Raw genomic sequence first — 26,325 nt, forward strand, 5'->3', positions numbered from 1 at the left:
TTTAATTTACATTCTAAATACATAAACATTAATATGTAGTCCCCCCCCACCACCTTTTTTTTTTTTTTTTTGCAGCTAGAACAGCTTCCACACCTTTTTTGTGTTTTTAGAGCATTTGTGGGGCACAGATGTTGGACGGGAAGGCCTGGCTTGCAATCTGTTCCAGTTCATCCCAAAGGTGTTGGATAGAGCCGTGACCTCAACCCTGTGAGGGCCACTCAAGTTCTTTCCCACCAAACTCATCCAACCATGTCTTTATGAACCTTGCTTTGCTCACTTGGGCAGTCATGCTTAATGTTTTCTAAGCTCAATTAAACCAATGACATGCCAGGCACATCAACCGCCATTAACTGTATATTTCTCTGTGACACATCAATTGCCACAAAGGGGTAAGATAAGAAATTACAACTGTATATGCTTCTTCACAATCGCAATTAATAAGTAATATAAGGCTGTCTCAAAGTGAAATATTTACAGATAAAGACTCAGAATTTCCGTGGCTGATTAGATAACACTTTGGTGGTATCATTTAAGCCTACTAGGTTGAGGATATTCACCTAAACCAATATCGAATAAGGTGTATACTAAGCAAGGACAAAGATACACTATCGTTCAAATATTTAGAAATGACCGTGTTTTTGAAAGAAAGACCTATTTTGCCCATTAAAATAAAATGGATCAAGAATACAGCTGGAATGTTGCTGTAAATGGCCGATTTTTAATGTAATATCTTCATCGGCGTAGAGGACCTTTACCAGCAACCCTTGCTCCTCTGTTCCAATGGCACATTGAGTTAGCTAATTTAAGTTTACGTCTAAAAGGGTAATTGATCATTAAAATATCCTTTTGTAATTATATTAGCGCAGCAAGAAATTTTATTACAACATTAATGTCTACACCATATTTCTGATCCATTTGCTGTTATTTTAATGGACAAAATGTGTTTTCTTTCACAAACGAGGAAATGCCTGAGTGACCCAAAACTTTTGAAATTGTTTATTTAAATTGGCACCCTTAAGAATTCATATATGAGAACTACATGTAATGTATATCGCTCTTGATACTTTACATTTCCTTGACATTTTGTTAGAATACATGGCCTCAGCCATTATAAATACCGGACTGCCTTTGCCAGAAAGCTTAAAATGTGCCATGTTTGGATCTTCAAGCAGGGCAATGATCCCAAACACATCAAAATCCACAAAAATGGTTTACTGACCACAAAATCAAGGTCCCTACCATGGCCATCCAAGTCCCCGTACCCGTTGAACACCTGTGGGGTAAACTGAAGAATAGGGTGCACCATTGTCAACCTCAAAATTTGAAGGCTCTGCAGAGATTCTGCATGGATGGTCTCTGATCCCCTGCTATGATTCTCATCAGGTGTTATAGAAGAAGATTTAATACGGTTATCTTGGCAAAGGGAAGTAGCACAAAGTATTGACTAAAAGGGTGCCAGTAATTGTGCCACATATATTTCACTTTTTCTTTGGATAAGCCTGTACTGTGCTGGCAAATATATAATATATAGTGGAGGACACTATTTATATACATTTTTACTTTTGATCACATGACAAACAGGGACTTACGGTAATTTTGTTTGAAGTCAGCATGTCTAACTTAACTTCTCCAGAGATGGTTGTAATCTACTTGTGCCCATATCATTCACTTAATTCTTAAGTTTTTTCAAGCAATAAGGGGGATATTATGAAGGGGCAACTCATGTGAGCATGATGCAAAGTGATTTCAATCATATATATAACCTTCAATAAATCCTTCTTGCAAGAACAGCTCAAGGGTGTTGGCCCATGAAGGATAAAATAATCAACTGCAAAAGCCAGTGTTTGGGAATATTCCAAGTAGAATACATTTATAATAGAAAAAATACACACAATACATTGGATTTAGAATACAAAAGACCACTGGACAATCATCAACTGTTCCTTGTTTTATTTTTTGTTAAATCTTAGATATTTGTGGGAGGAGGAAAATCATAATTGCCTTCAAAAATATTAATGTTTACCCATACCTTTTAGATAAACACAAAACAAATACATTTTATGGTTTGCTCTAAAGTGCAGTTCTCATAACTGCACAAGTCCTGCACTGCTTGCCTAGCGCATATGTCCAATTCTGCGTACAACCAATTAGACATTACAAAATAAATGCACAATAAAATGCTTTCTGGAAGTTGATGTTTGCGCACAAAAAAAAAAAGCAAAATCAAAACTGTGGTGTCACGTACTTTAAACAGAAGGTAATATTAACACATGCATCAGCATCCCACGTCTGGAAGGAAAAAAACATTTCTAAAACATATCAGCGCTATCAAAATATACAATTTGAATTGCAGACAATGCAAACTTTATTTAAAAATAGTATGATATCCATTAGGATTGTAAGTCGTGGCAATCTGTTCTCTGACCAAAAAGATTGCAGATGTTTGGGTTTGCTCCAGATGGGTTAATTTTACAGTTCAGCATAGAGTCCTAATCTCCAGGAAGGTACAGAGCAACAATCTGTGATGTGTCAATGAAAACTCTTTCAAAATCAGTCTTTCAGAATCTTAAGTGGGATTTATGTTTCACCATGTACCTAAATTGGAAATACAAAAATAAAACGAAAACATTTAAATCAAATATCCCAGTTTTGTTATTTACAGCCATCCACATCAAGTGTCTCAATAACACTCTTAAAATGACTCTCACATTAGACAAAACGTTTACGGCAAAATTCTCAATCCAAGAGGGCTCATGTATTACAGTTAGCACACTAATACATGGTAATGTCAAAATGGTCTGCTGAACATTAAAACATATTAGGATTATGAAGATTTGACTTCTCTACACAGAATGCCTTGAACGGTTTAAATAGATATGGTACTTAGATTCTCTGCAGAGTGCATTTGAGAAGGTAATGAATCCTACTTGGCTTAAAGAAAAATGTGCTCAGGAACTTTATGGGGACAAGGAAAAAAAAAAATTCCTAAATTGTAAGAAAAATTCACAGCTTTATTCTCAGAAAGGAGATGGCAGATATTTTCTTTGTGGAAGTGTCCTCTTACCAAACACAGTAAGCTGCAAGTGTTAAAACCCTCAAAGACTAAAGCTATTGAATACTGTTAAGAATTTTTGTTGTAATTTGTATCATAATAAATATTTTAAAAAGTATACAATAACTGGAAAACAATTAAGACTCACCTGTCCAACGTCTCCCAAAATCTCAGAAACACTGGCCTGTCCAAATGTCGTTTGTGGTAACTTAATTCCAATACTGTCACATCCCACTTCTGTACATTTGGGTCCAATCGAACTTCATCATATTTAAGGTGGAAGGCTTTAACTGTAAGAAGAGACCAACAATTGTCAGCCAAGAAACAAAAGCAGATAAGAAAAGCTCAGTTTATGGAGGCAGATTTATAAAAACGCAGGTAAAAAAAAATGTAAGAAGCATGCTGAACTGGTTTCAGTTTTGTAGAGTTGCTTTTCTACAAAAGATAAAAAACCTAATTTACAAGCTCAGCCACTGCAGCATCTTGTTGATTAAATCTTCAAATTGTTACATCACAACCAGGTAAATCCATAATTGCCCAATGTCTGCTTCTCCATACCCAGAATAAATTTTGCTTCCAGCAATGCAAGTCTGAATTCTAAACAGGGAATTATAATGCCTAGCTATTTTTACTCTGCCTTTGATATATTACCAGCTATTAGCCAACCAGTTGTCTCTTTTCCTATTCTCTTATAATATGATCAGATGACACGCTCTCCAGCTTGCCTTTCTATGATGCAAAATGATTGACAGCAAAGTTTAAATGGGGAAAAATACCTGTTAGCTCTACTCTTGTTTATTAACTATATATAACCCATAATAAAGATTGGTTCAAATGTAGGGTGAGATCGCTAAAGATTTTATTTCTTCTGCTGCAGAAATGCTTGTTGGCCAACTAGATCAACAGATGTGCATGCTAAATGTTTTGTTAAACCCTCAGCTGGAGCTGGCTGGTGTATAATGTGACTACACAAAACACAAGCAGGAGATTGGGGGGGGGGGGATACATGGGGGGGTCTACTAAACCTCTCTCCCATTTGCAATGGGGTAAGTTTATTTTAAAGAGGACACTGCTATCATATAGATTAAAGGGCATTTGAAAGCTGAAGTGTCCCTTTAAGTCAAACTAAGGATTTACAATAAACATAATTAAAAGAGAAACTCCAGCCATATCACTTTTTTCATTTTTTCCCTTTTCTTCTGCACATGTAAAAAAAAAATCCCGTAATATGTATTTGCACCTTCCTTTGTCAATTGTCAGCTTCAGTGCTCACTTGACAAGTACCAGGCGGGGGGTCTGCATGAAGTTCCAGGTCAGGTAAGTGCATATTAAAGTACTGACATTGAGAGTATGCATTATTCTTTAATGGGAGTGTCAAGGACGTTTAACTATCCCTTTAACCGAGGTAAGAGATAATCACACAATCATATTTTTTTGATCAGTGTTGACAAAATATTAAACGCAACCATCAAATGCTGGCCGAACAGACGAATATTAGATGAAATAACTTAAGACACAGCATTGCTACTTCTCACGTGAAAGGAATATTCATAATAAAAGAGTCTTTTTTGTGTGATGTGATGTCTTTCAACAAAGATATTTAGAGCGTGACCCTTGGGAAGAATAGCATTTAAAATTTTAATTATCTGTCCCAAAAGAGTTTCGTTACAAAGATCAGGTTGTTTATTTTTTGTTTGTTTTTTAAACTATAGCTACTGTTGGTCGCATTGCAACATTTGACATTCTCAAGCAGCATGGGTTTGCATGCTTTACACTACACTAAGAAATCAGGTAGAGCGCAGGAACAGGATAGAAGGTGCTCTCTATGTAAATTTGTACAATACACAAAAAAAAAAAAATACCAGCATAAACATGGGCGATACAAGGATTGCAACAGACTGTTCAAAATCTCCAGAGAGCTGTTGACTTCCGCACCCCTGGTATAAATGCAGTTGACACGGCATGGCCTATTGCTAAGTGGAAGGAGGCACCTCTTGTTCTTTTTGCTGCTGCCATGTAAAAATCAACAAGTACACAGAGATCAAATTTAGAGCAGTACACTAAATGGAAATGTGCTACAGACCACAAAACCATTAACAGTGCACAACCACACACACACACAAATTTTACAGGAGTGTAGGGGGTAATCCAATCAACGGTGCCGTAAAATGAGGAAAAAATGACTTACTTTTTGCAAAAATATCTACAGGTGATCCATCAGGCAACAGCCACGGCCATCCTTTGAACTGCCAAGCGGGTCCTTGAACAAACACTGCAACTACTCGATCCCTGGAAAAAGAAATGCAATTGATCATGAAAAACCATTGCACCAGCAGGCCTTTCATTTATTGCACCTTCTACCTGGAGAATTCTAACTAAATACCGCTTTTCCTAATCAACATCCCAAGAGTTATTTCCCACCAAGACTCTAAATACGGTAATTGAAAGTAGAAAAGCACACAAGAAAATGTAACTTTTAAAAGGGCATCTAACAATATAAATCATACAATCTGCAGTAACCACTATATATGCATAGTATATGGCAGAGCCTTTAAAGTTAGTACATGGGCCTCTGCATATATTTAACAGATCGGCTAATAGAAAATGTCTGCTATCTCCTCACTTGTTTGACTTTCAGTCACTTTTTGGTTCTAGGTTTTACAGGTTTTTTTTTTGCCACTCCAAGCCATCCATTAGTATACCAATGAAAAATATAGACCCTCTATGCTTACAGACATGCATTTACTAAGAATTCACAAATATGTGCAGGCTTTAAAGACATGACATTTAAAGAGTCCTGAAAGCGTACGCAGTTTTGCCGTGGACTGCGGGAGGAAATAGTTCTTTGTACCGATAGACATTAAACATCCAAGGTATTTTAGAAAGGAGTGTATGAGAATCCAGGATGCGCTATAAAAAGTGAAAAGGTTTGGCTTTAAATAAAATAAAAAAAATATACAAATCACAATACAAGTAGCCACAGCCCCAAAATACTCCTACTGAAGCTGGGCAAGATTGATGTGATCTTTTCTGGCTCTTAATAAAATGAAGCTGGCTTCTAATAGTCTCTGCCTGCCTACCATTATCTATACACCACTATGAATCCCTGCCAAATGAAATTGTATTTGTCCTCTCAGGGGTCTGATGATACTCTTGTAAGGCTATAAGCAAATATACTCTATTGTATGTCTAGGCATTGGATACATTACCGTTTGCAGACTATTTTCAAGCGATGTATGCAACGTAAAGGGTTTTTTAGAAACCCAGTGCCAAACTTTGCTTGTAAAATACAGTACATACTGAAATGATCACAAATTAACACAAGGAACAGTGTGAGGGGAAAAGAAAAATATGGGCACACAATTTTAGGGAGAAGTCCAGCTTCTAGACAACCCTAAATCAACCAAACAACATGAGGGCTTTGAGACTTAAAGGGACAGGGCACCAGTGAATTACAGTTTCACTAATCACATATTGCAATACAAAAGTTAACAAACAAACAAAAATCGCTGAACAGGTGGATGGGCCTTCAGCCGCTATTGCTGGAAAAGTATGGTACATGTTGTGGAAAGCGGACTCGGTAGCAGAACATACGTTGCCATTTGTGCAGAACATACCAGTCCTGTGGTAACAGCTTTAAGGGCTGGTCTATAACTCTGTATGGGACGGTAACACTAATGCTCGTGCCACCAGGCTGCATTTGGTCTTTTCGCCTCTGAATTAAAGTTTCGTTTTCCCTTTGGCACCCTTGTTTCTTCTTTTCATCTGATGAAACAAACCTTTAAAATAAAAGATGTAAAAAATAAATAAATAAAAGCATTTTCAGTATCAAAGATTTGAAACACAAAACATTGCATTTGGCACAAAACCAGAGAAGAGTGAGAAAAATGAGTTTAATTAAGCACTGCTGTCTGTATTTTGTTAAAAAACTGCCCACTGACAAATATCGGCTTCCTGCGTTGCCACAGACCTATTAATGATTTCTATACTGCCTCTAGGATGATAAAAGGTAGTCAAATAGAACAGGTGCTTACAGAGTTGGCAAGCAGTTGCATGTTTAGGGCTTGGATGGCACAGAGAGGCAGCCCACCATCTGAGATACGGTGCCATATTGAGATTCTCCACTGAGCATAGGCATTAGAGGAGAACATCTGACCACTGCCAAATATTTGCTCTGTCCCGTATCTAGTCAAGGAGGGGCTTACCTCTGGTTGAAAACGTAAGGGGAACAGAGAACAGGATTAACCTTATCTTAGCAGTACTCCCAATCAATGCTCCTCTGGTAACAAGCCTCTTCAAATGCCTTGCATTTTAAATCTTTTTATTTTTTTTTTTTAAACTTTTATAGCAAATATTTTTGTTCTAAAAATCAGCCATCTGAAACAAGGGAAGCTCAACCATAAAAGATAAAACATTAATGTTGCAAATCAAGAACCATTCGGTTCTGTTTGGCAGAACTAAAACAAATCCCCAGTAAGAGCATAAGAGGTTTAGCTGCTAGAGTAAAAATGCTGCATCCTTTCACATTGGGCAAACTAATCTTACGTAGAAGATAAGCTTTAACGCACACAGCTGAATTAATCCACTGTATCCCTCCATTATCACTGGATCTGGCCACACACACACACACACACACACACACACTAGTAACAGGCAACAAGAGCGTGCAATGCTTTTCATGCAGAGATACTCACTTGAGATCCTGTAGGAGATCTTTTGAGTTTAGCATGGTTATGAGTGAAGTGGTAGCTGCAGGTATAATTATTATGGGTGTACGTGATCCTGTAAGAGGGAACATAAGGCAAAAAAGGTCAACATGTAAAAAGTGCAAAGGAGATACAAGTTGTTTTTTTTGTTTGTTGCCTTACCCTTTTTCTGGTTCGGAGGCGGCCTTGCTTGGGAGACTAATTAAAAAACAAAATAAAGTTTATAAGCAATTTTAAAAAAAAAACATCTATCAAAATCCTAGCTTGCTTGTCAGGAACCCAACAGCCCTGTTAAAAAATAAAAAAAAACCGGTAACTGTACTGGCAACAGCCCTAATATTTATCGGGCACTGGGGAAATCTAGTGTGTTCATGTCAACTGGGTTATTAACACGGAACAGGTTTTATCATGTACGTCCAGTTAGAAAGCACAATCTTGAAAATGAAGAGTCTGCTTTAATTAGAGCACATTTCACGTTAATAAAGACCTTAGCATACAGGGATAGTGATTCTATGTGTAATGTCAGCCCGCCTGCTCAAGGGGTTAAAGAGGAACAAAAAAAAAACCATGTAATTGATAAAATTTGTGAATAATCATATGGTTTATATATACCAGAAAGTGTATTTTAAATACCCTGTTGACAAAAGTGCTTAATGTATGTGCATTGGGCCTGTACTATTGCATTCTACTTGCAGCTCCTCTTGCAACTTTACTTCCCATTGAAGTCTATGGGAGTTCAACTCTCATACTTGCCACTCAACTCACAAGTCTGCAGTTAAAGTCGACGCGCTGCGACACATACAGAATACTTAAATAAGCTGCCTGTTTAAGGGGAGTAGAATTTTTTTGTATTCTGCATTTTCAATTAAGACCAAAAAAAAAAAAAAAAAAAACACCGTGAAAAGACTTCGATTTGCATTTTACAGAACTTTCCGTTAGCTTAATGGTAAATGTATAGAATAGAACCATTATTTGTTCTATGTTTAGACCATACGTATATGCCTTAATGAAATAAAAATATTGCCCAGAGTAGCAATGAGGACAGAACAGAAAATCTGCTTGTAAGATATTTCAGATTTATCAGCCGTACTACAACATTACCGCACAATCTGATTATAGTATAGATCACTGGCATGGAAAGTGTTAACATCAGCCTTTTAATTTAATAACTTTCGGTAAACAGCTGAGACTGCAAGACATCAGTAAGCTGCTTTCACATCTGGTACAGTCTTGCTTAGGCTTCTTCAAATTTGGAAAGGTTTGTGTTGGAAAGATCGCACCATAAAACCATTTGGATCCCGGGAGGATACCTTTGTTTTTCTGGCACAGTCTTCCAATAGTACAGGCAGCATATGAGTATTTGCTGGGGTTGGTGTACCCCATATGAGTATTTGCTGGGGTTGGTGTACCCCATATGAGTATTTGCTGGGGTTGGTGTACCCCATATGAGTATTTGCTGGGGTTGGTGTACCCCATATGAGTATTTGCTGGTGTTGGTGTACCCCATATGAGTATTTGCTGGGGTTGGTGTACCCCATATGAGTATTTGCTGGGGTTGGTGTACCCCATATGAGTATTTGCTGGGGTTGGTGTACCCCATATGAGTATTTGCTGGGGTTGGTGTACCCCATATGAGTATTTGCTGGGGTTGGTGTACCCCATATCAGTATTTGCTGGGGTTGGTGTACCCCATATGAGTATTTGCTGGGGTTGGTGTACCCCATATGAGTATTTGCTGGTGTTGGTGTACCCCATATGAGTATTTGCTGGGGTTGGTGTACCCCATATGAGTATTTGCTGGGGTTGGTGTACCCCATATGAGTATTTGCTGGGGTTGGTGTACCCCATATGAGTATTTGCTGGGGTTGGTGTACCCCATATGAGTATTTGCTGGGGTTGGTGTACCCCATATCAGTATTTGCTGGGGTTGGTGTACCCCATATCAGTATTTGCTGGGGTTGGTGTACCCCATATCAGTATTTGCTGGGGTTGGTGTACCCTTGAGCTTAGTTGCATGGAGACTTATGCCCAATTTTCTCCTCACCACTCGCTTATACTGGGTAGCAGTCTATGTCACGTTAAATATAGCCTCAGATATGAAACTTTAACCCAATTAAAATCATTAGAACAAGTGAGGCAACGGCAATACTCCAGCCCATCAAAAATGAACCCAAATTAGATAATAAGTGGCCAGTCTTGGAGTCACCTTCCAAAATAAAAAAAAGAATTATAGCGAAAAATAAAGTTACAAAGAGGAAAAATGATTAAATGGAATAGGATTTGTCAGACCTTTACTTTTTTTTTTAACATATTTAATTGAAATATTTTCACAGGGCACAGCTGTTATAAGTTGCACCTAAAAATTAATGTTTTCGGAGTATTCTGTTTAATCTCATTAAATTGTAGTAATCTTATAACTATTGCCCCCTTTTAAGTCTGCTTGAACATGCCTGCTAGGCAACATGATCTTGTTCGAAAGCAAATTATATCATCATATCAGATAGTTGTAAAAAAAAAAAAAAAACAGATCTATACCCGGTTTGGGATGCAGGTAGGGAACTTATTGGGTGCCTTCACGGGAGTAAAGAGGGACACTTTCAAAGAGTGCAGTGGTATATATGATGTATATAAAAAGATTAAAAAGGTATATATAACCTTATAACTGGTTAGAGTAGAAAAGGCCCCAAGTCTCTCGTACGTTATATTTTTCTTTAGTAGAAAAAAATAGCACTGTAAAATACGACGAAAAAAATTTCTGGCATTAAAATGAGGCTAACGGGCCACGGCCAAAAGACGTTTGGATTTAATCTATTTGTATATAATATGAAACTTCATCTCAAACAAATATTTAAGTGCATTATACCCATATGATAGCATTTGCTTAAGTATTTATAGGCTTTCCAATGATGCAGTTTGTGTTTGTGGCATTTCAAAATTATTCATATCCATGGCGCAAATTACAGTTAGATTGGAAAGTGTTAATTCTACACCATGCATTAAGTAGCCACATCACATTGCTGTTTTGAGCCCGAGAGACTTTCTGCCTAAGATAAGATATAGGACACCAGAATCAATTTGCAGAGAAGAAAAAAAAAATGATCAGGTTTCAGGTTTGTAGCATTATGAAAAGAACAGTTACAGTTTTATCACAGAGTGATCACAGCACTTGTCCTGCTACCCCCTTATTTTCCTTTCAAAGGAAGTAAATAGAACTGAATAGGACTCGGCTGAGGGAAATGATATCCCACAAGACAAACGATGGCCTCTTTTTATCGTCATGTATGCTAAAGATTACATTTCTAGGCCAGGGAAGAATTTATATCAAATATATATAATTCAATATCGAGAAACCAAGGGAGGTATTTTACTATTACAGACTAAGATATCCAGGAGATTAACGAGGAGGTTATTCTCAGATAGGTCAGTCAGCCCACGTATATAACTCAGACTCGGTAATATTCTGAAAATACAATGTTCGGGCCCCCCTGGGAAAACCTGTAGCCCAGAAAAAAAACTTCAAGGTGCTTCCTAGTTTGTCCTCCTAAAGCATATTGCCTCCTCTTTCTTCCCCCAACATTCCTATAGATTTTTTTGTTGTATTTTGGATATAAGTAACTGCCTTTCTTAAGTTACATAGATCGGTCACAAAGGAAACCAAGAACTCTCAAAAAAAGTCTGGCACTCTACCTTCCTACAGAGCCCAAATGCATGAGGGAGAGAAGTAAAGCAGGGGCACGAATCCTTAGCACATACTAAAAAAGCTGCAAGGCCTTATAGCGCCTGCCTAAGGGCACCCTGAGCACTCAATTGTTTACATACCGGCTTCATTACTAAGAGTAACATTACTTGTAAACAAAAGTTCAATACTATACTACGTTTCCTAACCTCCTCGGGTGGTCAGGTTATTGTTAATGCAATAATGGTAAAATAATCTTAACAAAACCACCACCTGCATCCTTTCGTATTTTAATTGTCTCTCTTGTGTGAAAAATGAGTTCTGAACATACTATTACCTGGTCTTGGCACGGGCTGTGCTGCTGGAGCCTGTGTCTTCCGGGCAGATGCACCTTCCTGAAAAACAATTAAGTCTCGAGTTAGATATCACAGCCAACAATACTAAAACGTTGGATCCAACCTCCAAATCAGGGAATTTCAATAATGAATAACTGCCTAGACTCAAAAGTCCACCATTAAAACACAATAAGCATATCAACCGGTGTATAAACCTAAAAGATATCTGATGTAACACATATATATATATATATTACACATACACCTGCACAAAGATTGTTACACCAGAAACCGTTTATGTGGTCATGGAAACATTAATACAAGCACTGGAGGGAACGGACCGTGCACTGCCGCAGTTACCTCACCGGCAGAGTTGTCGTAAGAAGTAAATGCAACACAAACTTCCCATTTCCAAAACTATCAGGTTACTTACATGCAGTGTATTAAATAAAAGCACTGCTTAAGTTGTTACAGGAACAAAGTACGACAGAAAAGGATTTTACTGCTGTATAGGAAGTCTCTAATCCAAAGTCTGGCTGCCATAATTTACAGCTGGGGGCTATGAGTTTGAAGGACTCCACAAGCACCGCAAATATAAGAAAAACAAACACTAACAGTCTATAAAACCAAAAGGGCTCCTAAAACGCGCACACACACACACAACTTTAGTAGGGTTGTCACCTGTCCAGGTTTGACATCAGTCCGCCAGAAAATGATGAGTCTATGGTTGAGTCCACATACAGCTGGGTGAGATTCTCTCTGCTCTCCCTCCTCCTGGCCATGGCCAGGCATAGCCACCATAACAGAACCCTTCACCTTTGTTTGATTCTCCCTTTTCTTTACTAAAGGAAACATTTTAGCTCCAATCTAATACCATGGCCGCTGTCAAAACCAAGCCCACATCTCAACCGCATTCCCAGGGGCAACCTCTGCGTGAACAATGACAGCAAAACACGAGACCCTGGCTTCCGAGTAACCAAAATTGAAAAGTTTAGCTCAACGGGCAATTTTGTCAGACCCACTGCGGTAGGTGCCATCAGCGGGGTGGTATTGGTAGGAAACAAAGAAGAAAAAAAAAAAAAAAAAAAGAAGAAGAAGGAGGGAGACCAATAGATTAAATATCACAGATGTCGACAGGAGAACCAGCACAAATACTCCTCGAAGGTCAAAAGGACATAATATACCAGTGTGCCCTATCACATCATGTCAACCAGTAAAAGATCAGACATGCTATTAGAACAGTTGAAATGGATAAAATAGTGAACATTAAACTTCAACAATATCCATCTCGCTGGCCCCACAACAAAAACTTATATTGGAATGGCTACATCCTGGAGTACCAAGGTCACAAAGTATCTATAATAAAAAAAATAAACAAGAAACATACACAAAACAAACACACACAGACAAGCAGCATAATACACAAGGCACCACACTTTCTAAGACAGTCTGTAATAAACGGGTATATAATTTAGCTTTCTAAACCGAATCCTAATTATTCAGCTTATGAAGACGTTTTATACAAAATCTCCTTTGGTTTAAGATTTGTAAATGCGTTTCATTTTAGGCAGTTAGGTATTTATGGAACCTGCAGTTATTCTACAGCTAAATACTGTGCAGTAACAAATTTATGATAGTATGCACCGTCTCCCACCCACAAGTCCCTCTCCAAAGTAAGCTTTTGCCAATAAAAAGGAAATCAAAATGCATATAACGAAAACCACACAAACCTATGTGATGGTGTTCACAGATTAACACAAGTAACATGTATAAGAAAGTGTGTGTGTGTGCGTGCGTCCATGTGCACCACGGGAGTAGCTTTATTTCCTGTTTTCATGATCTGCATGATTATTCCACCCCATTAAGCTATATCTCGGATTGTCAGGTCGTTGATTGGTTCAGGCAGCCCTTCTAACATTGGTTTGCAGAGCATGGAACATATTTAACATGTAAGGATCGTCAGATTCTGCCACAATTTCTGCTCTCCCCTGGTGAAGAGAACCGAAAGAGGTCACATTTGTGCCAAAAGTTTAGCTAAGCACTCACATGTATGCGACGCGGTCACACGATTATTCAATGTGCCGAAAAAATAGGAAATATGGAGCAAAATACTTTAATGAATGGATGCAGCAGCTTTTCATAAGCTTTCTAAGAAGGAAAACACTGACTCTAGTGGTTGTCTGAATATTACCATTAAAAAAAAAAAATCTAAGGCAGGCATTGTATATCACAAATTCATTTACTGAAAAGAAAAATAAAAGAATTTCACCCAGCAGTAAAAGAAACGCTAGCTTTATTTCTACTTCATCAGAAATATTGCACACAAAATATAAAATCTTCCAAAAGAACAGCGAGCCAAGAAAAATTCTATAAAAATGTATCCTGACCATGCATTGATAGATCAATGATTGTTCCCATACAAACAAATCCAAAAACAGGTCACAACAGGCACATTTAAAATAAGCCTTTGGGGGATTTAAGCATCCCGACTGTCCTATTGACGATTATCATAAGTAGAAAGAACCGGGCTGGCTCGCTGCTTCCCCACCAGAAGAAATGAATGCAAACGCATCATGTGATTGTCAAGCAGGCTGTGACGTTAAATTCCGCTCTTTCGGAAGACAGCATCTGTCAAAGCCCACATTTAAACCACTGCCTCAGACAGCGAGCGAGCGAGAGGCAGATGAGGTTCTAGGAGACCACCGGCCACCCCCCTTGAAAAAACCCTCTTATTCAAGCTGCCTAGCAACAAGAGTAGAACAAGAGAGTAAATCCTCTGTACTATTATTTTATTCATCGGGACTACTATGTTCTTGTGCTGCTTTTTCCCCATCACTGCTGAGATCTGCCAGCGCTAGCGTGGAGACAGACGGCTGTTCCCTGCATTAGGGACAAAAGGCAAGGTCTGAGGAAGCTTTTAATACGGGGAGAGCCACCAGGAGACCATCTGGGTCCACAGGGAGACAAACATTGGAGATCATTTCCATTCCAAGTCAGGGGAATAGACGACATGCCTATGAATGGGAGAGGGAACGGCACGAGCCGCACGCAGACGGACAGGAGGCAGAAGAGCACACGGAGGGGAGATTTTTAAAAGGGAGCACGCATGTTCACTTAAATTGTTTTTGGCCAAGTGATGATGTGCCAAAACTATTCTTTTTAGGTGTATCCCTACGAGCACCATGAATTTACACAGTAAAAACAGGTATGTTCAAATCTTGACTATTGATTCTTTCACATAAAAAAAAAAATTTAGTTTGTTAAAAATCTCTCCTAAATTACATGGCTTTTTTGGAGGAAAGAACTACATTTAAATGGCTGTTCACTGGATAATATATTAAAAGCCAACCGCAATATGTACTTACATAGGAATCAATGCAGATATGAGATGGGGGTGGGGGGTGGAATCAACCTGGGTGAAAATAAATCCCTTTACAAACTAGGTCATATTTAATCCATTATCTGAAGTAATCAAATCTCCACTGAAACTAGCAAGCCAGTGAGATCAGTGAATCATTCGAATAGGTTAGATCCAAATTAGACCAGAAAGGAGGAGGAATTGAAAAGTGGTTTAGCGTAATTAGAAAATAAAATTAAAAAGCAAATAAGGGTGCATGTCATATGAAAACTGCACAAGATAGCAAATCGCCATTATATAGCTTAACAGTAAAACAGAACACTGCTTTTCCATAGAAATATTATTACGACGCTGCAGAGTATTAAAATCCATCAGAATTCTGTATTCTACAAATGAGAATAAGATAGTAAATCAGGCAAGTGCTCCCAATACAAAGGAGCATTCACTTTGCCCAGAGCTATCGTGTAATGAAAATAGGTTTACAGTACATGTATCCATGGGGTAGACGAGAGCACAGATTAAAAAGGTCAAAATTGCACGCACACACAAGAAAAATTTATATTTCATACTATACATTAAAAAAAAACAAAAAAACACAAAATGCAAACAAATTGGGTATAGACATAAAAAACACAGCCCAAAGTGCGAGAAGATAAAAAAAAAACCCCACTTTGTAAATAAGCAATATACAGACATTAACCCTGAATGCTAGATTAACACATTTTGTTACAGAGGCCTACACAGTAAAGGCACTTTAAAGACTTTTCATGCAATATTACTTTATTTTTATTTTTTTGTACCCAAATGCCACAAAGGACATCAATTCAATAGAACATGTTACTAAGCAGAACTGATTAAAAGTAACAGAATAAAACCCGACAACAGGGAACCAGCTTCAACCAAAAATAATGCACCGGATCTGAACCCGCACCCTTAAAGCGGCATAAACTAAAAATAAAGAGTAACTTTTCTGCTGCCTTTGAGATTATGCAACTTTACTGCTCAGATTGCCCAATGTATGGGAAAACCCAGATTTCTCATCTCGGCAAAAAATGTTTTTTGTTTTTTTTTTATTTAACAAAAGAAAATAAAAACTGTACAGTACCACAATACACTTAAGTCCTTTAAAAAACACACACCCTCCCAACAATAATACAGGGACAAATGATTAACTTTATTCTAGCTTATGAAACAAAAAACACTATCCACTATCTGGTTTTTTTTACCCAAAGTTTTGCACCACAGAAAAGTAAAGGATAGCGGGTAAACACTGATAAAAATAGAAAATAAGCAATTCAAAGCAATGCGCAAATAGTATCACTCCCAGCACCTTGGGCCTATTAAAAAGAAATGCATTTGCACAGCCATGAAACTACAAATAGAGACTATCCACTGCAGAAAGGGCATCTTCAAATACAATCTATTTTTCTACCGATGATGCCTTTAATTATAGTAGCATCTTTGTTAAAACGTGCATCATGTAAAACAGATTTTTTTTTAAATTTTATATATATATATATATATATATATATATATATATATATATATATATATATATATATATATATATATATATATATATATTATGCAGCATTAGTGCCCTCTTGAGGAAAGCAGTACTAACAGGCATCAGATATGGCAAGGCAGTTCAACCAAATGAAATGCTTTATCAAGCATTAAAATATTTCAACATTTTGCAGTTAAACAGGACAAGGAGATCAATTTACAGCACTAATCTTTTAAATGAACGCTGCTACAGGCATTTGTTTGGGCATCGAGTGTTAAATTCCTTTAAATTTCACATTTAACATGGGAGTTACTGAACCCTGAAAATTAGTTTTGACAATTGCATCTTCTCATTGACTTTTTGAACATAGCGGCTGCGAGTGAAAACATGCCAAGCAGTGTACTGTGACTAACACAATGCGGCCCCAATCAGCCTTCCCGAAGCCTCCTAATCTCAGAGCATGACAATCCCTGCAAACAACCGGCTGTTTAAAAGGATCACAGCTCGTTACCAAACCATACCTGAAGCACCCAAGCCCTAAAGCATCAAAACGTAAATCAGGTATCAATATCACAAGGCAGACATTAAGAGGAGCAAAGACGGGAAGCAGCTCCATCCAGAAACGGCTCTATAAAATCTCAGTATATACTATAATGTCTTAATATGGACGTTTCAAACATGAATTTAAGCCAGCAAACATGCAATGATTTATTAGATCCTGCAGATGGAATAGGGTTAGAAATGATACAATTAACATTGTCATGTTTTACTCCGCAGATCTTTACTTAGGAAGCCACTCAACAAGAATGAGGAATGAAGACCAAGGAATAGCATTTGCTATTTAAGTGTCTGTCTGCGGAATAAAGCCAGCATTTTTGAGCAGATGTAGTTCACTACATCTGGTTGCCAACAGTATGCTTCAGTGGAGGAGACGCCACTGCTTCTTTGCCAAGATGAGCTGGAATAGCAAGAGGTCCCTGTTCCGCACCCATCTCACTGGTCTTCTATCCCTGGTGTTTCTTTTTGCAATGTTTTTGTTTTTCAACCACCACAACTCATTTGCTGGGAGAATTGGACTGAAAGAGAACCCAGTTACTCATACGACACGTGGATTTAAAACCACTAAAAGTGAAACCAACAGCTCATTAAGGAACATCTGGAAAGATGCGGTCCCTCAAACACTGAAGCCTCACACAGCGTCCAATGTAAGCAACATGGAGCTGCTACAGCAAGGGGTAACAGGACTGGAGAACACGCTGAGCACCAACGGAAGCATTTACAGTGAAAATGGTGTCGGTCGTGAAAATGTGTACCATTATAAGTACGTGATTAATGAACCAGACAAGTGTCAAGGCAAAAATCCATTTTTGGTATTGCTGATAGCTGCAGAACCGAGGCAAACTGAAGCTAGACAAGCTATAAGACAAACGTGGGGAAATGAAAGCCTTGCACCAGGAATACAAATTCTAAGACTCTTCTTGCTGGGCTTAAACGCAAAGCTAAATGGATTAATGGAGCAGGCCATTATGGAAGAAAGTCGCCAATACCACGACATCATTCAGCAGGAATATTTAGACACTTACTACAACCTGACCATTAAAACCTTAATGGGCATGAACTGGGTAGCCACATATTGTCCACATGTCCAATACGTCATGAAAACAGACAGCGATATGTTTGTCAACACTGAATACTTGATAAACAAGCTACTCAAACCAGAACTTCCACCAAAAACAAAGTTTTTCACCGGGTATCTAATGAGAGGTTACGCACCCAATCGCAACAAAGACAGCAAGTGGTACATGCCACCAGAGTTATACCCAAGTGAGCGCTACCCTGTATTTTGTTCTGGGACTGGTTATGTGTTCTCTGGAGACTTGGCAGAGAAGATATTTAAGGTCTCCTTAAGTATCAGGAGGTTGCACCTAGAAGATGTTTATGTGGGTATTTGTCTAGCCAAGTTGCGTATTGACCCTGCACCCCCACCCAATGAGTTTGTATTCAACCACTGGAGAGTTTCTTACTCTAGCTGTAAATACAGCCATCTCATTACCTCTCACCAGTTCCAGCCAGGAGAACTGATTAAATACTGGAACCATTTGCAACAGAACAAGCACAACGCCTGCGCCAATGCAGCCAAGGAAAAAGCTAGCAAGTACCGGCATCGCAAAATGCACTAAAAATGAGAAAAACCATACAAAAAAAAAATAAAAAGTAATCTATATAATATTTAACATTGTGTGCGATTTAAGACAAACATGAGAGCATGTGCAGTGGAGTAAAAAGCTTATTTGGACTGTAAGTATTTTCACAAAATAGGGGTGAAAAAAAAACCAACTATTTTTTTATTTTCCAAAATTATATAACTCTATAGAAATTAATGTTGTGTGTTTAATATGTGCAATAAGAAGCATGCACAATTTGGTGATACACCTGCTATATTTTATGTGCCAATAAAGTGCGACTGGTCAAGTTTTCCCACATAGAAACAAAAAATGTATCACAATATTTAGAAATATGGCTAACCCAAAAAATAAAACAGTTTTGAGTTATGCCTTGTGTAGAAAAGCCATATTTTAATTTGTCAAATGTCTACACAAATTAGTATCGAGTAGCCGATGTTCAAGTGGAGAATTTTTACAAATTACCAAATGTGTGCACAATAAACCTAAAGAAGAAACTAAAAACTGTTTGCATTCAGGAATGATTCCATTACAATCTATTTCTATGTGATTCTGTTTTGTTTCTAAAGAACCGAAGGACAATCAACTCTCGAAAGGCGCTATGGAAGTATCCATAATGACAAATTGAGAAGAAAAAAAAAAAAAGTTTCTTTCAAAAGTATTCATTAAGAATACAAAAACAAACAATATTGGGCTAGTTCTAAGCCTTTATATTAAGCCAACCTTTTTAAGAAAGTTATTTTTAACTATACTTTGTGACTAGAATGTGGGTTTTCTGTTCTAATAATAAACAAAATTAAAGTATTATGCATCATATTTATCAGCGTTCTCACAAAATACAAAATGTTACATTTGACATTTAGTAAACAGTTTGCCGGATGCATGTTTTGTATACGTGGTTTGATGGGTGACTGGAAGACTAAGCGACCAAACCATTTCGAATAATAGAACTTCATTTATACAACCGAACACAAACATGATTTGGAAAGTTTATGCACGCAGCCCGTTATCGAGTTATCGATAAAAAGCAAAAAGCTACCCGGACCATGCCAGGCACCAACAATGAACCAGATTCTACTTTATCAGTCTACAAAGGCAAAGTGATAGTGCCATTTATAACATATAAATATTTTTAGAATTATATATTATACCCACACATATATACATACACTGTAGTTTGTACAGTTTGGCAAAGTAATAAATTAAAAGTTTTAAAGCATGTGGAAATCTAATATTTTAGACAGAAATGGAAAGGGGATTTGAAGCCCTTGAAGGCCTCATCAAGCCCTTGCGCCACGACATGGACAGTCATTTTGTTCTAAGCAATTAAATAGCGACGTTACCGTCATAGATTAAGAAACGGGTGTTTGAGAGTTTGTCAGTTCTGCGGTCAGTACGGCTGTAACAAAATGATGTATTTGGATGGTTGTCCTATCAAAGGATGTTAATATTTGGAAAACAAATCCCATCGTCATCTATGCTAACCGAGTCATTGGCATTCTCTTACAGACCCCAACCAAATGCAACAACCAGACTTAGACAACAGAACGCATGCAGGCTGGTAGAAGCAGGCAATATGAAAAGAGACTCAATCATAGGAGATCATTCCTGGCTTAGCGGGCGCTCTAGCTCTATTTTTTATTTCTTTAGTGCATGGGCTCCAAGGCATTAAACAGCATCCACACCGTCATTCTTTAGTGAATAGAGTTAGAAAATAAAACTTCTCATTTAATGCCTTCCCTGCTGCCTCTACTGAAATCAGGGAGCATATCCCAGAATGCTTCTCGCACATGCTCAGTAGAACACCCATTCTAGTCAGGGGAAATCAACCAATCACACACATGCTTTCAGAACAGTGATGTTTTGCTAGCATACAAGCAATTGGCTGTTGTGTTCAACAAAATTAAATACATTTTTGGCGGCATTAAACAATAAATTGGATTGAGAAAAGATCAGAAAAACGACGGATTCAGAGTAGAGTTGCCAGACTTTAAACTATTTAGCGTTTCTCCCACGTGATGATAAACCAGAGAGACTATAAACTCGCGAACAATGTTTATAATAAATAATGGTCACAAGTCTCCTACAATTATATTATCGCAAGATACAACAGAAAAGAGAAGTATGGCTTCAATAAAAAGCAGAACGCACGGAAAGGAGATGCCTGCTTCTATGCTCAAAACACCATTAATTCTAGATGAGTTGGCTATGGGTTAATCAGTATGTATACAGAGTAAGCCATATTCAGGGAAATGGCTTTAGATTTAGGATTAGGTGTTGGTTTCATGCATTGTGTATTTCTCTGCTCCAGCAGCCTGCCAGCAAATTTCATTGTCCATAGGTATACGATTATTTGGTTCAGAGAAAATGTATAAGGTAACTGCATCAAAAATAAAAATAAGCAGATGAATGCACAAAATTACCATGGAAACTGTTCTTAGAGCTAGCTGCAAAGTATTTAAACGGTGACAGTGCGATCTGAAGACTCATCTCATTTTGAATGCTACTAAGGCTTTGTTTTGCTACGCGATTCAAATGCCCTGATTCTCGGGGAAGAATTTAAAACCACACATTAATACATTTACTGAGTTAGGTGTTGGCAGAACATCCACAAAAATCACACCAGATTAAATGCTCTGTATTTTATTTTATCAATAGGACTGTGCTTAATGGTACATTACCAGCGTCAGACTCAACTTCGCTTAATGTCTTTGTAAGGTACAGAAGACTGCGGTAATAGACTGGTATTCCATAGAGGAAATCCCATACTTAAAGCATGCATCCCACTGCGTAGACCAACTAGGGCATAATAGACTTGGAAAATCCTCTATTGTATCGTTCCCACACACCATAGAACTATTATGTCTCATATTGAAAGAAAATACCAATAACTGGCAATTATGGTTTTATTTAAATCAAATATTTTCTGCATTATTTTCTACTGCTTTTTCCTGGAGTTACTATGTGCCATTACAATATAGCAAAAGGCCCTATTGATTTATGATGCTATTTAAAAATTGAGGGGGGGGGGGGGTGAGAGACCACTTCCGTGATTGCATTTCATCTTATCTAAGAAATGTACATTCAAACCTGTTTTCTATACAAGACAAAAAAAATCTGTTACTAAACCAACTAATTTACTCAATTAGATATAACTGTGTAACCTAACCTGCAAATAGAGCAGACAGCATAAATACCACAAACTGATGACCACCAATGTATGAGAATAGTTAAAGACTAGAACGGAAAGTACAGAACGGAAGTTTTATTAAAAAAAAAAAAAATAATAATAATAATAGGTCATAATATAACACTAGAGGGTCAGAAGCTAAGATGTAAACAGAAGATTTACCTTACATAAGGTAGATAAGTGGAGAAAAGGTAGAAATTGATACAGTAAGGGGATGTAAACATGCATGGGATAGGTATACATGTTTTCTGAATATATGTAAATAGGCGGAAGAATAACTTCTAGAAAGATTCAGCCAGACTCGTTTTAGAAAAGCAACAGTCTTATTGTGTATTTAAAACTGCTGTACCAACAAGAAAAATCTAAATGTATATATGTGTATGTACACTATATAGTATACACATATAAATAAAATAAATCACACACTGCTATAAACTGTATACCTATAGAATGTCATGTTTGTTTTGGATGTACTGAATTATGCTTGCTAAAGACTGTAAATAGCCAGGAAAACAAATAATAGATTTGAATCACACCACCAATAAGCAGAATTGAGCCAAGAAGTATGGAGGGGGAAAAAAAAACAAAAACAAAAAAAAAGACTAAACTTTGGAAGGATTACACATCTACCTCATTTTACAGAGGCAGCAAGAAAGACGCCAAGCAGAAGACTGGAACGAAATGCAGAGTTCAACTTCTGATTGACTGGGGCTATCATAAACGACTCCACCGCTCCTCCGCACAAAAGCATTCGATCCCGGGTTCACGATAGCAGCAGATAGGCAGACGTGTGTCATGTCTCCCAGAGGGCAGAGGGAGTAGTGTATGAGCATGTACATGTACAGTGCCTGAGACAGAACGTCTACTTTATTGCAGTGCCAGATTATGTGTGTGTGCGCATGTGTGCGTGTGTATTGTGTTAGTGTTATGTTAGCCAGTGCATGTGCGTGTGCATGCGAGTGTGGTGTTAGCATGTATGGTGCTGAGTATGCTACAGTATAGCATTAGAGTACATTAGCATATAGTGTGTATTGTATGGTTTTAGCATGTGTACACATGAACATAGAATGTTACCATCTGCGTCAGTAAGTTTTTAGTGTTTGTAAGCATAAGCGTGTGTCTTCTACTGCATGGCGTTACACTGTGTAAGTGTATGGTAAGGCTTACCAAACCACAGGCAGCAGGACAACTATAAATCACTTCCTGGCCCCCGGCAAGCAGCCTTCCCGATTGGCTACAGGGGGTGCCGTAGGTGCACGGCATCCAGGCACCTGTGGTGTGTGAAGCCATAGTGGTAGAGGCAGCTTGCACGCAGTCTCCATATACTAATCGAAGAGGATTGCTTATTTTTAGCACTAACGTTTGACTGCACAGTATATGAGAGAGTTAACAAGTCCAGGTAAATGCTGAAATTTTATTACCACAAAATTTTATGTGAAACCTTGAAATAACGTAATCTTTGGCAGGTTCACTAACACACAAAAAAAAGCAATTAATAGCAAAAACGCACAAGCTTGAGTTTAGTGCAGATCAGTGGGTGATATACGAAGTCATCCCTGCTCTACAACACAAAATGTTCTACAAATCAGTTCAATTTGTTTTATGAAAACTTTATATAACGTGCAAGTCGAGAGGAGATTTTATAATTCGTAAAAAGGTAACCTCAAAAGCAAAAGGCAGGCATGAGCAGTAAATACATTTGGCCAACGATAACATTTGCATGCTATTCTCTGCTATGAATAGGCTTAACAAAAACCAACATTATTCACTGAATTAATCAACATTCACGCAGAAAACTGGAAGACTACTGCCATCTAACTGCCATGAGAAGAAGTGCATTTAAACACAAGCGCATGTTGAGTTCTTCATTTAGGCGCGCATTATGCATTGCCAGTTCGACCTTTTTTATCTATTTAAAGATCAGAGCTAGGGCCATGTTTTAAGGAGGAGACAGCATATACACTGTCTGTACCAAGTTAAAACCGGAGAGTAGCTTGCAGAAAAACTCACTTGCTCTTGCGATAGTATCTTATTTTCGCAGAGCCCTCACATTTCTATTAAAAAAACTAAGGCTGCAACTAATAGACAAAATCGGTGCAGAGTGGCATATAGGGGTTATAAGGCATATTTGGGGGGCAGAGTGGCATATAGGGGTATAAGGCATATCAAAGGGCACTATGGCATATAGGGGGGTATAAGGCTTATCTGGGGGGCAGAGTGGCATATCAGGGAGGTATAAGGCATATCTGTGAGGCAGTGTGGCAAGCCTTGGCTCAAATGTGCATAACGGGGCAGGGACAGGTTGGGAAATAAAACAAGAAATGCATTTTTCTCAGTTTTTTTATTCTGCCGTTTGTTTTTAACATCCAGTTTGTTCATTAAATTATTTTAAATAAATGAAAAATTTACATTTATTTTTTATCCAATTGATTAATCGAAAAAGTAATCGGCCAACTAATCAATGAAAATAGTTAGTTGTAGCCCTAATAACAAACCAGCAGTCAAACTTACAGTTACAGACTTCAGCGTCATGCCGTGGTACGTTCCCATAGTATCGATTTTGAAGCCTTCCGTTTCTAGAAAGAAAAGTGAAACATGCTATAGGTTACCACTGAAAAGAAAGACCTTTCGTATAAAACTTAAATTGGTCTTTTAACGATAACTGGTAGGCTGTGTTATTTTCATTTTACGGGTTACATTTTTTTGTCTAGACTTGCTTATTGTAATCTTGGCAACACTTTACATAGGAGAGACTACTTATGGTTGGCGTTTCACTATGTATAGTAAAGTTGGATGAAACGTGCAACTCCACAAACACCTAGTTGAGTGAACACAACTCAACAACTTTGCAAAGAAGTCACAGGAAGTCAACATTTGTGGACCATTCTACCAAAAGTCACAAAACCGTAAGTGATATAAAGCAAACGTATCTTACATACCTTCTTTGCCTTTGAATCTTTCCTGATCGTACCTATTGTAGGCTGCTGGAACAGGTTGTTTGGTCCTTAATGTTGGATCCTGCAATGTACAAAATATATCAGCCTGCTACAAGAAGAGATTGTGTGTGTGTGTGTAAGATATGCATAAATAGTACAAAGTTAATTATCAGCTCATGTATAACATTTAAAAACATGGATTTAACAAAGTACAGCAGGGAAGTTTATTTCAAAGGAGAAGAATTGTTAGAACATAACATAATTAGAGGTCATATTATAAAACTAGAGGGTCAGGGGCTAAAATGTTTAGCATAGTCTAAATGGCTGGATTTATATTATATAAAACAGACTGCTATAAACTGCATAAAGTAAATGCCCGGGAAAACATTTTATATTAGCAGGCCAACAAGGATTATAGTGTAGTTTTAATGCCAGAGGCTATACTATTTTATAGAATTATTCGGGGTACACTGTAGCTTGTCTGTTGAATTTGAACACATGGGCCAGCTTTCGCCCCCACACGCACCAACGAGCCTTGGCAGTCCACGACCCTCTCGCCGGTTCACCGTTGTTCCGTGGATAGGTACTGACCACTGTGGACCGGTAACACCCAGCAGTTTTGGAGATGCCATCACAATTTGGCCCTTGTCAAAATCACTCAGATCTTTGCCCATTTTTACTGCTTCTAACAAATCAACTGTGTGGACGAAATTAACACTTGCTGCCCAATATATCCCACCCACTGACAGATGCCATGATAAGATTATCAGTGTTATTCACACCACCTGCCAGTGGTCATAATGTTATGGCTGATCGGTGTGTTATATACCCATATTCCCTAGTCTCCTTCAGGTAGAGTGTAGGCATAATTAACTCTTTGCAGAGCTCCTCTTTGTGTCTAACGTGCTAGATTACTAGGGGTATGAAAGGGTGCCACAGGAGGGAGTGAACCTGTAGCACAACCCCACTAAATTAAAGCAGTAGATTGTATTGGTGTAAATACACACACCACCCCTCTAACGCAACTTACTGTTGGTGCTGTGGTCTGAGTAGGTCTTTGTTCAGGGGCACGGCCCTCTTCTCTTGCTTTTACTGACTGGAGGGTAGCAAAAATATTTTTTGCGAAGTCCTTTAATAAGGAGAAGGTAAAAATAAAAGAAACCAGTTCAGTTACAAAGAGAACTATGTTCAACTGCAAACATAAAACAAGAATTAAATGCTGATCAGAAAATAAAAAAATTGCTTGAGGATCATTAATTTTACAAGAAAATAGAGCAAGCTGGTTACCATATATACATGACAACGGTTATTCAGAGTAATAAATTACATTGTTTTAAAATTAGTAAATTAAAACAATTCTGTTAAAAAAAAGCATACAAAAT

At 37.9% G+C, this 26,325-nt stretch overlaps 2 protein-coding genes across 2 annotated transcripts in view; one reads left to right on the top strand and one right to left on the bottom strand.

Moving 5' to 3' along the window:
* Window positions 1-2,558: 2,558 nt before the first annotated feature.
* Window positions 2,559-26,325, bottom strand: part of LOC149284428 (parafibromin-like) — a 29,740-nt gene continuing 5,973 nt past the window's right edge. The window contains exons 8-17 of the mRNA XM_089496724.1: window positions 25,974-26,072; window positions 24,947-25,025; window positions 24,519-24,583; window positions 11,772-11,829; window positions 7,921-7,956; window positions 7,747-7,834; window positions 6,670-6,831; window positions 5,241-5,341; window positions 3,201-3,342; window positions 2,559-2,595 (exon numbers count right to left, since the gene is read on the bottom strand). Of these exons, the coding sequence (XP_089352850.1) occupies window positions 2,559-2,595; window positions 3,201-3,342; window positions 5,241-5,341; window positions 6,670-6,831; window positions 7,747-7,834; window positions 7,921-7,956; window positions 11,772-11,829; window positions 24,519-24,583; window positions 24,947-25,025; window positions 25,974-26,072 (867 nt within the window). The remainder of the gene's footprint in view (window positions 2,596-3,200; window positions 3,343-5,240; window positions 5,342-6,669; window positions 6,832-7,746; window positions 7,835-7,920; window positions 7,957-11,771; window positions 11,830-24,518; window positions 24,584-24,946; window positions 25,026-25,973; window positions 26,073-26,325) is intronic.
* On the top strand, window positions 17,549-18,814 carry LOC149284429 (beta-1,3-galactosyltransferase 2-like). Its single transcript, XM_089496729.1, has one exon. It carries the CDS (start codon window positions 17,549-17,551, stop codon window positions 18,812-18,814), a length of 1,266 nt encoding a protein of 421 aa, XP_089352855.1.

The sequence above is a fragment of the Sceloporus occidentalis genome, unplaced genomic scaffold, assembly GCF_023333645.1.
Source record: "Sceloporus occidentalis isolate IW3139 unplaced genomic scaffold, rSceOcc1.0.p SCAF_93, whole genome shotgun sequence".
NCBI lineage: Eukaryota > Metazoa > Chordata > Lepidosauria > Squamata > Phrynosomatidae > Sceloporus > Sceloporus occidentalis.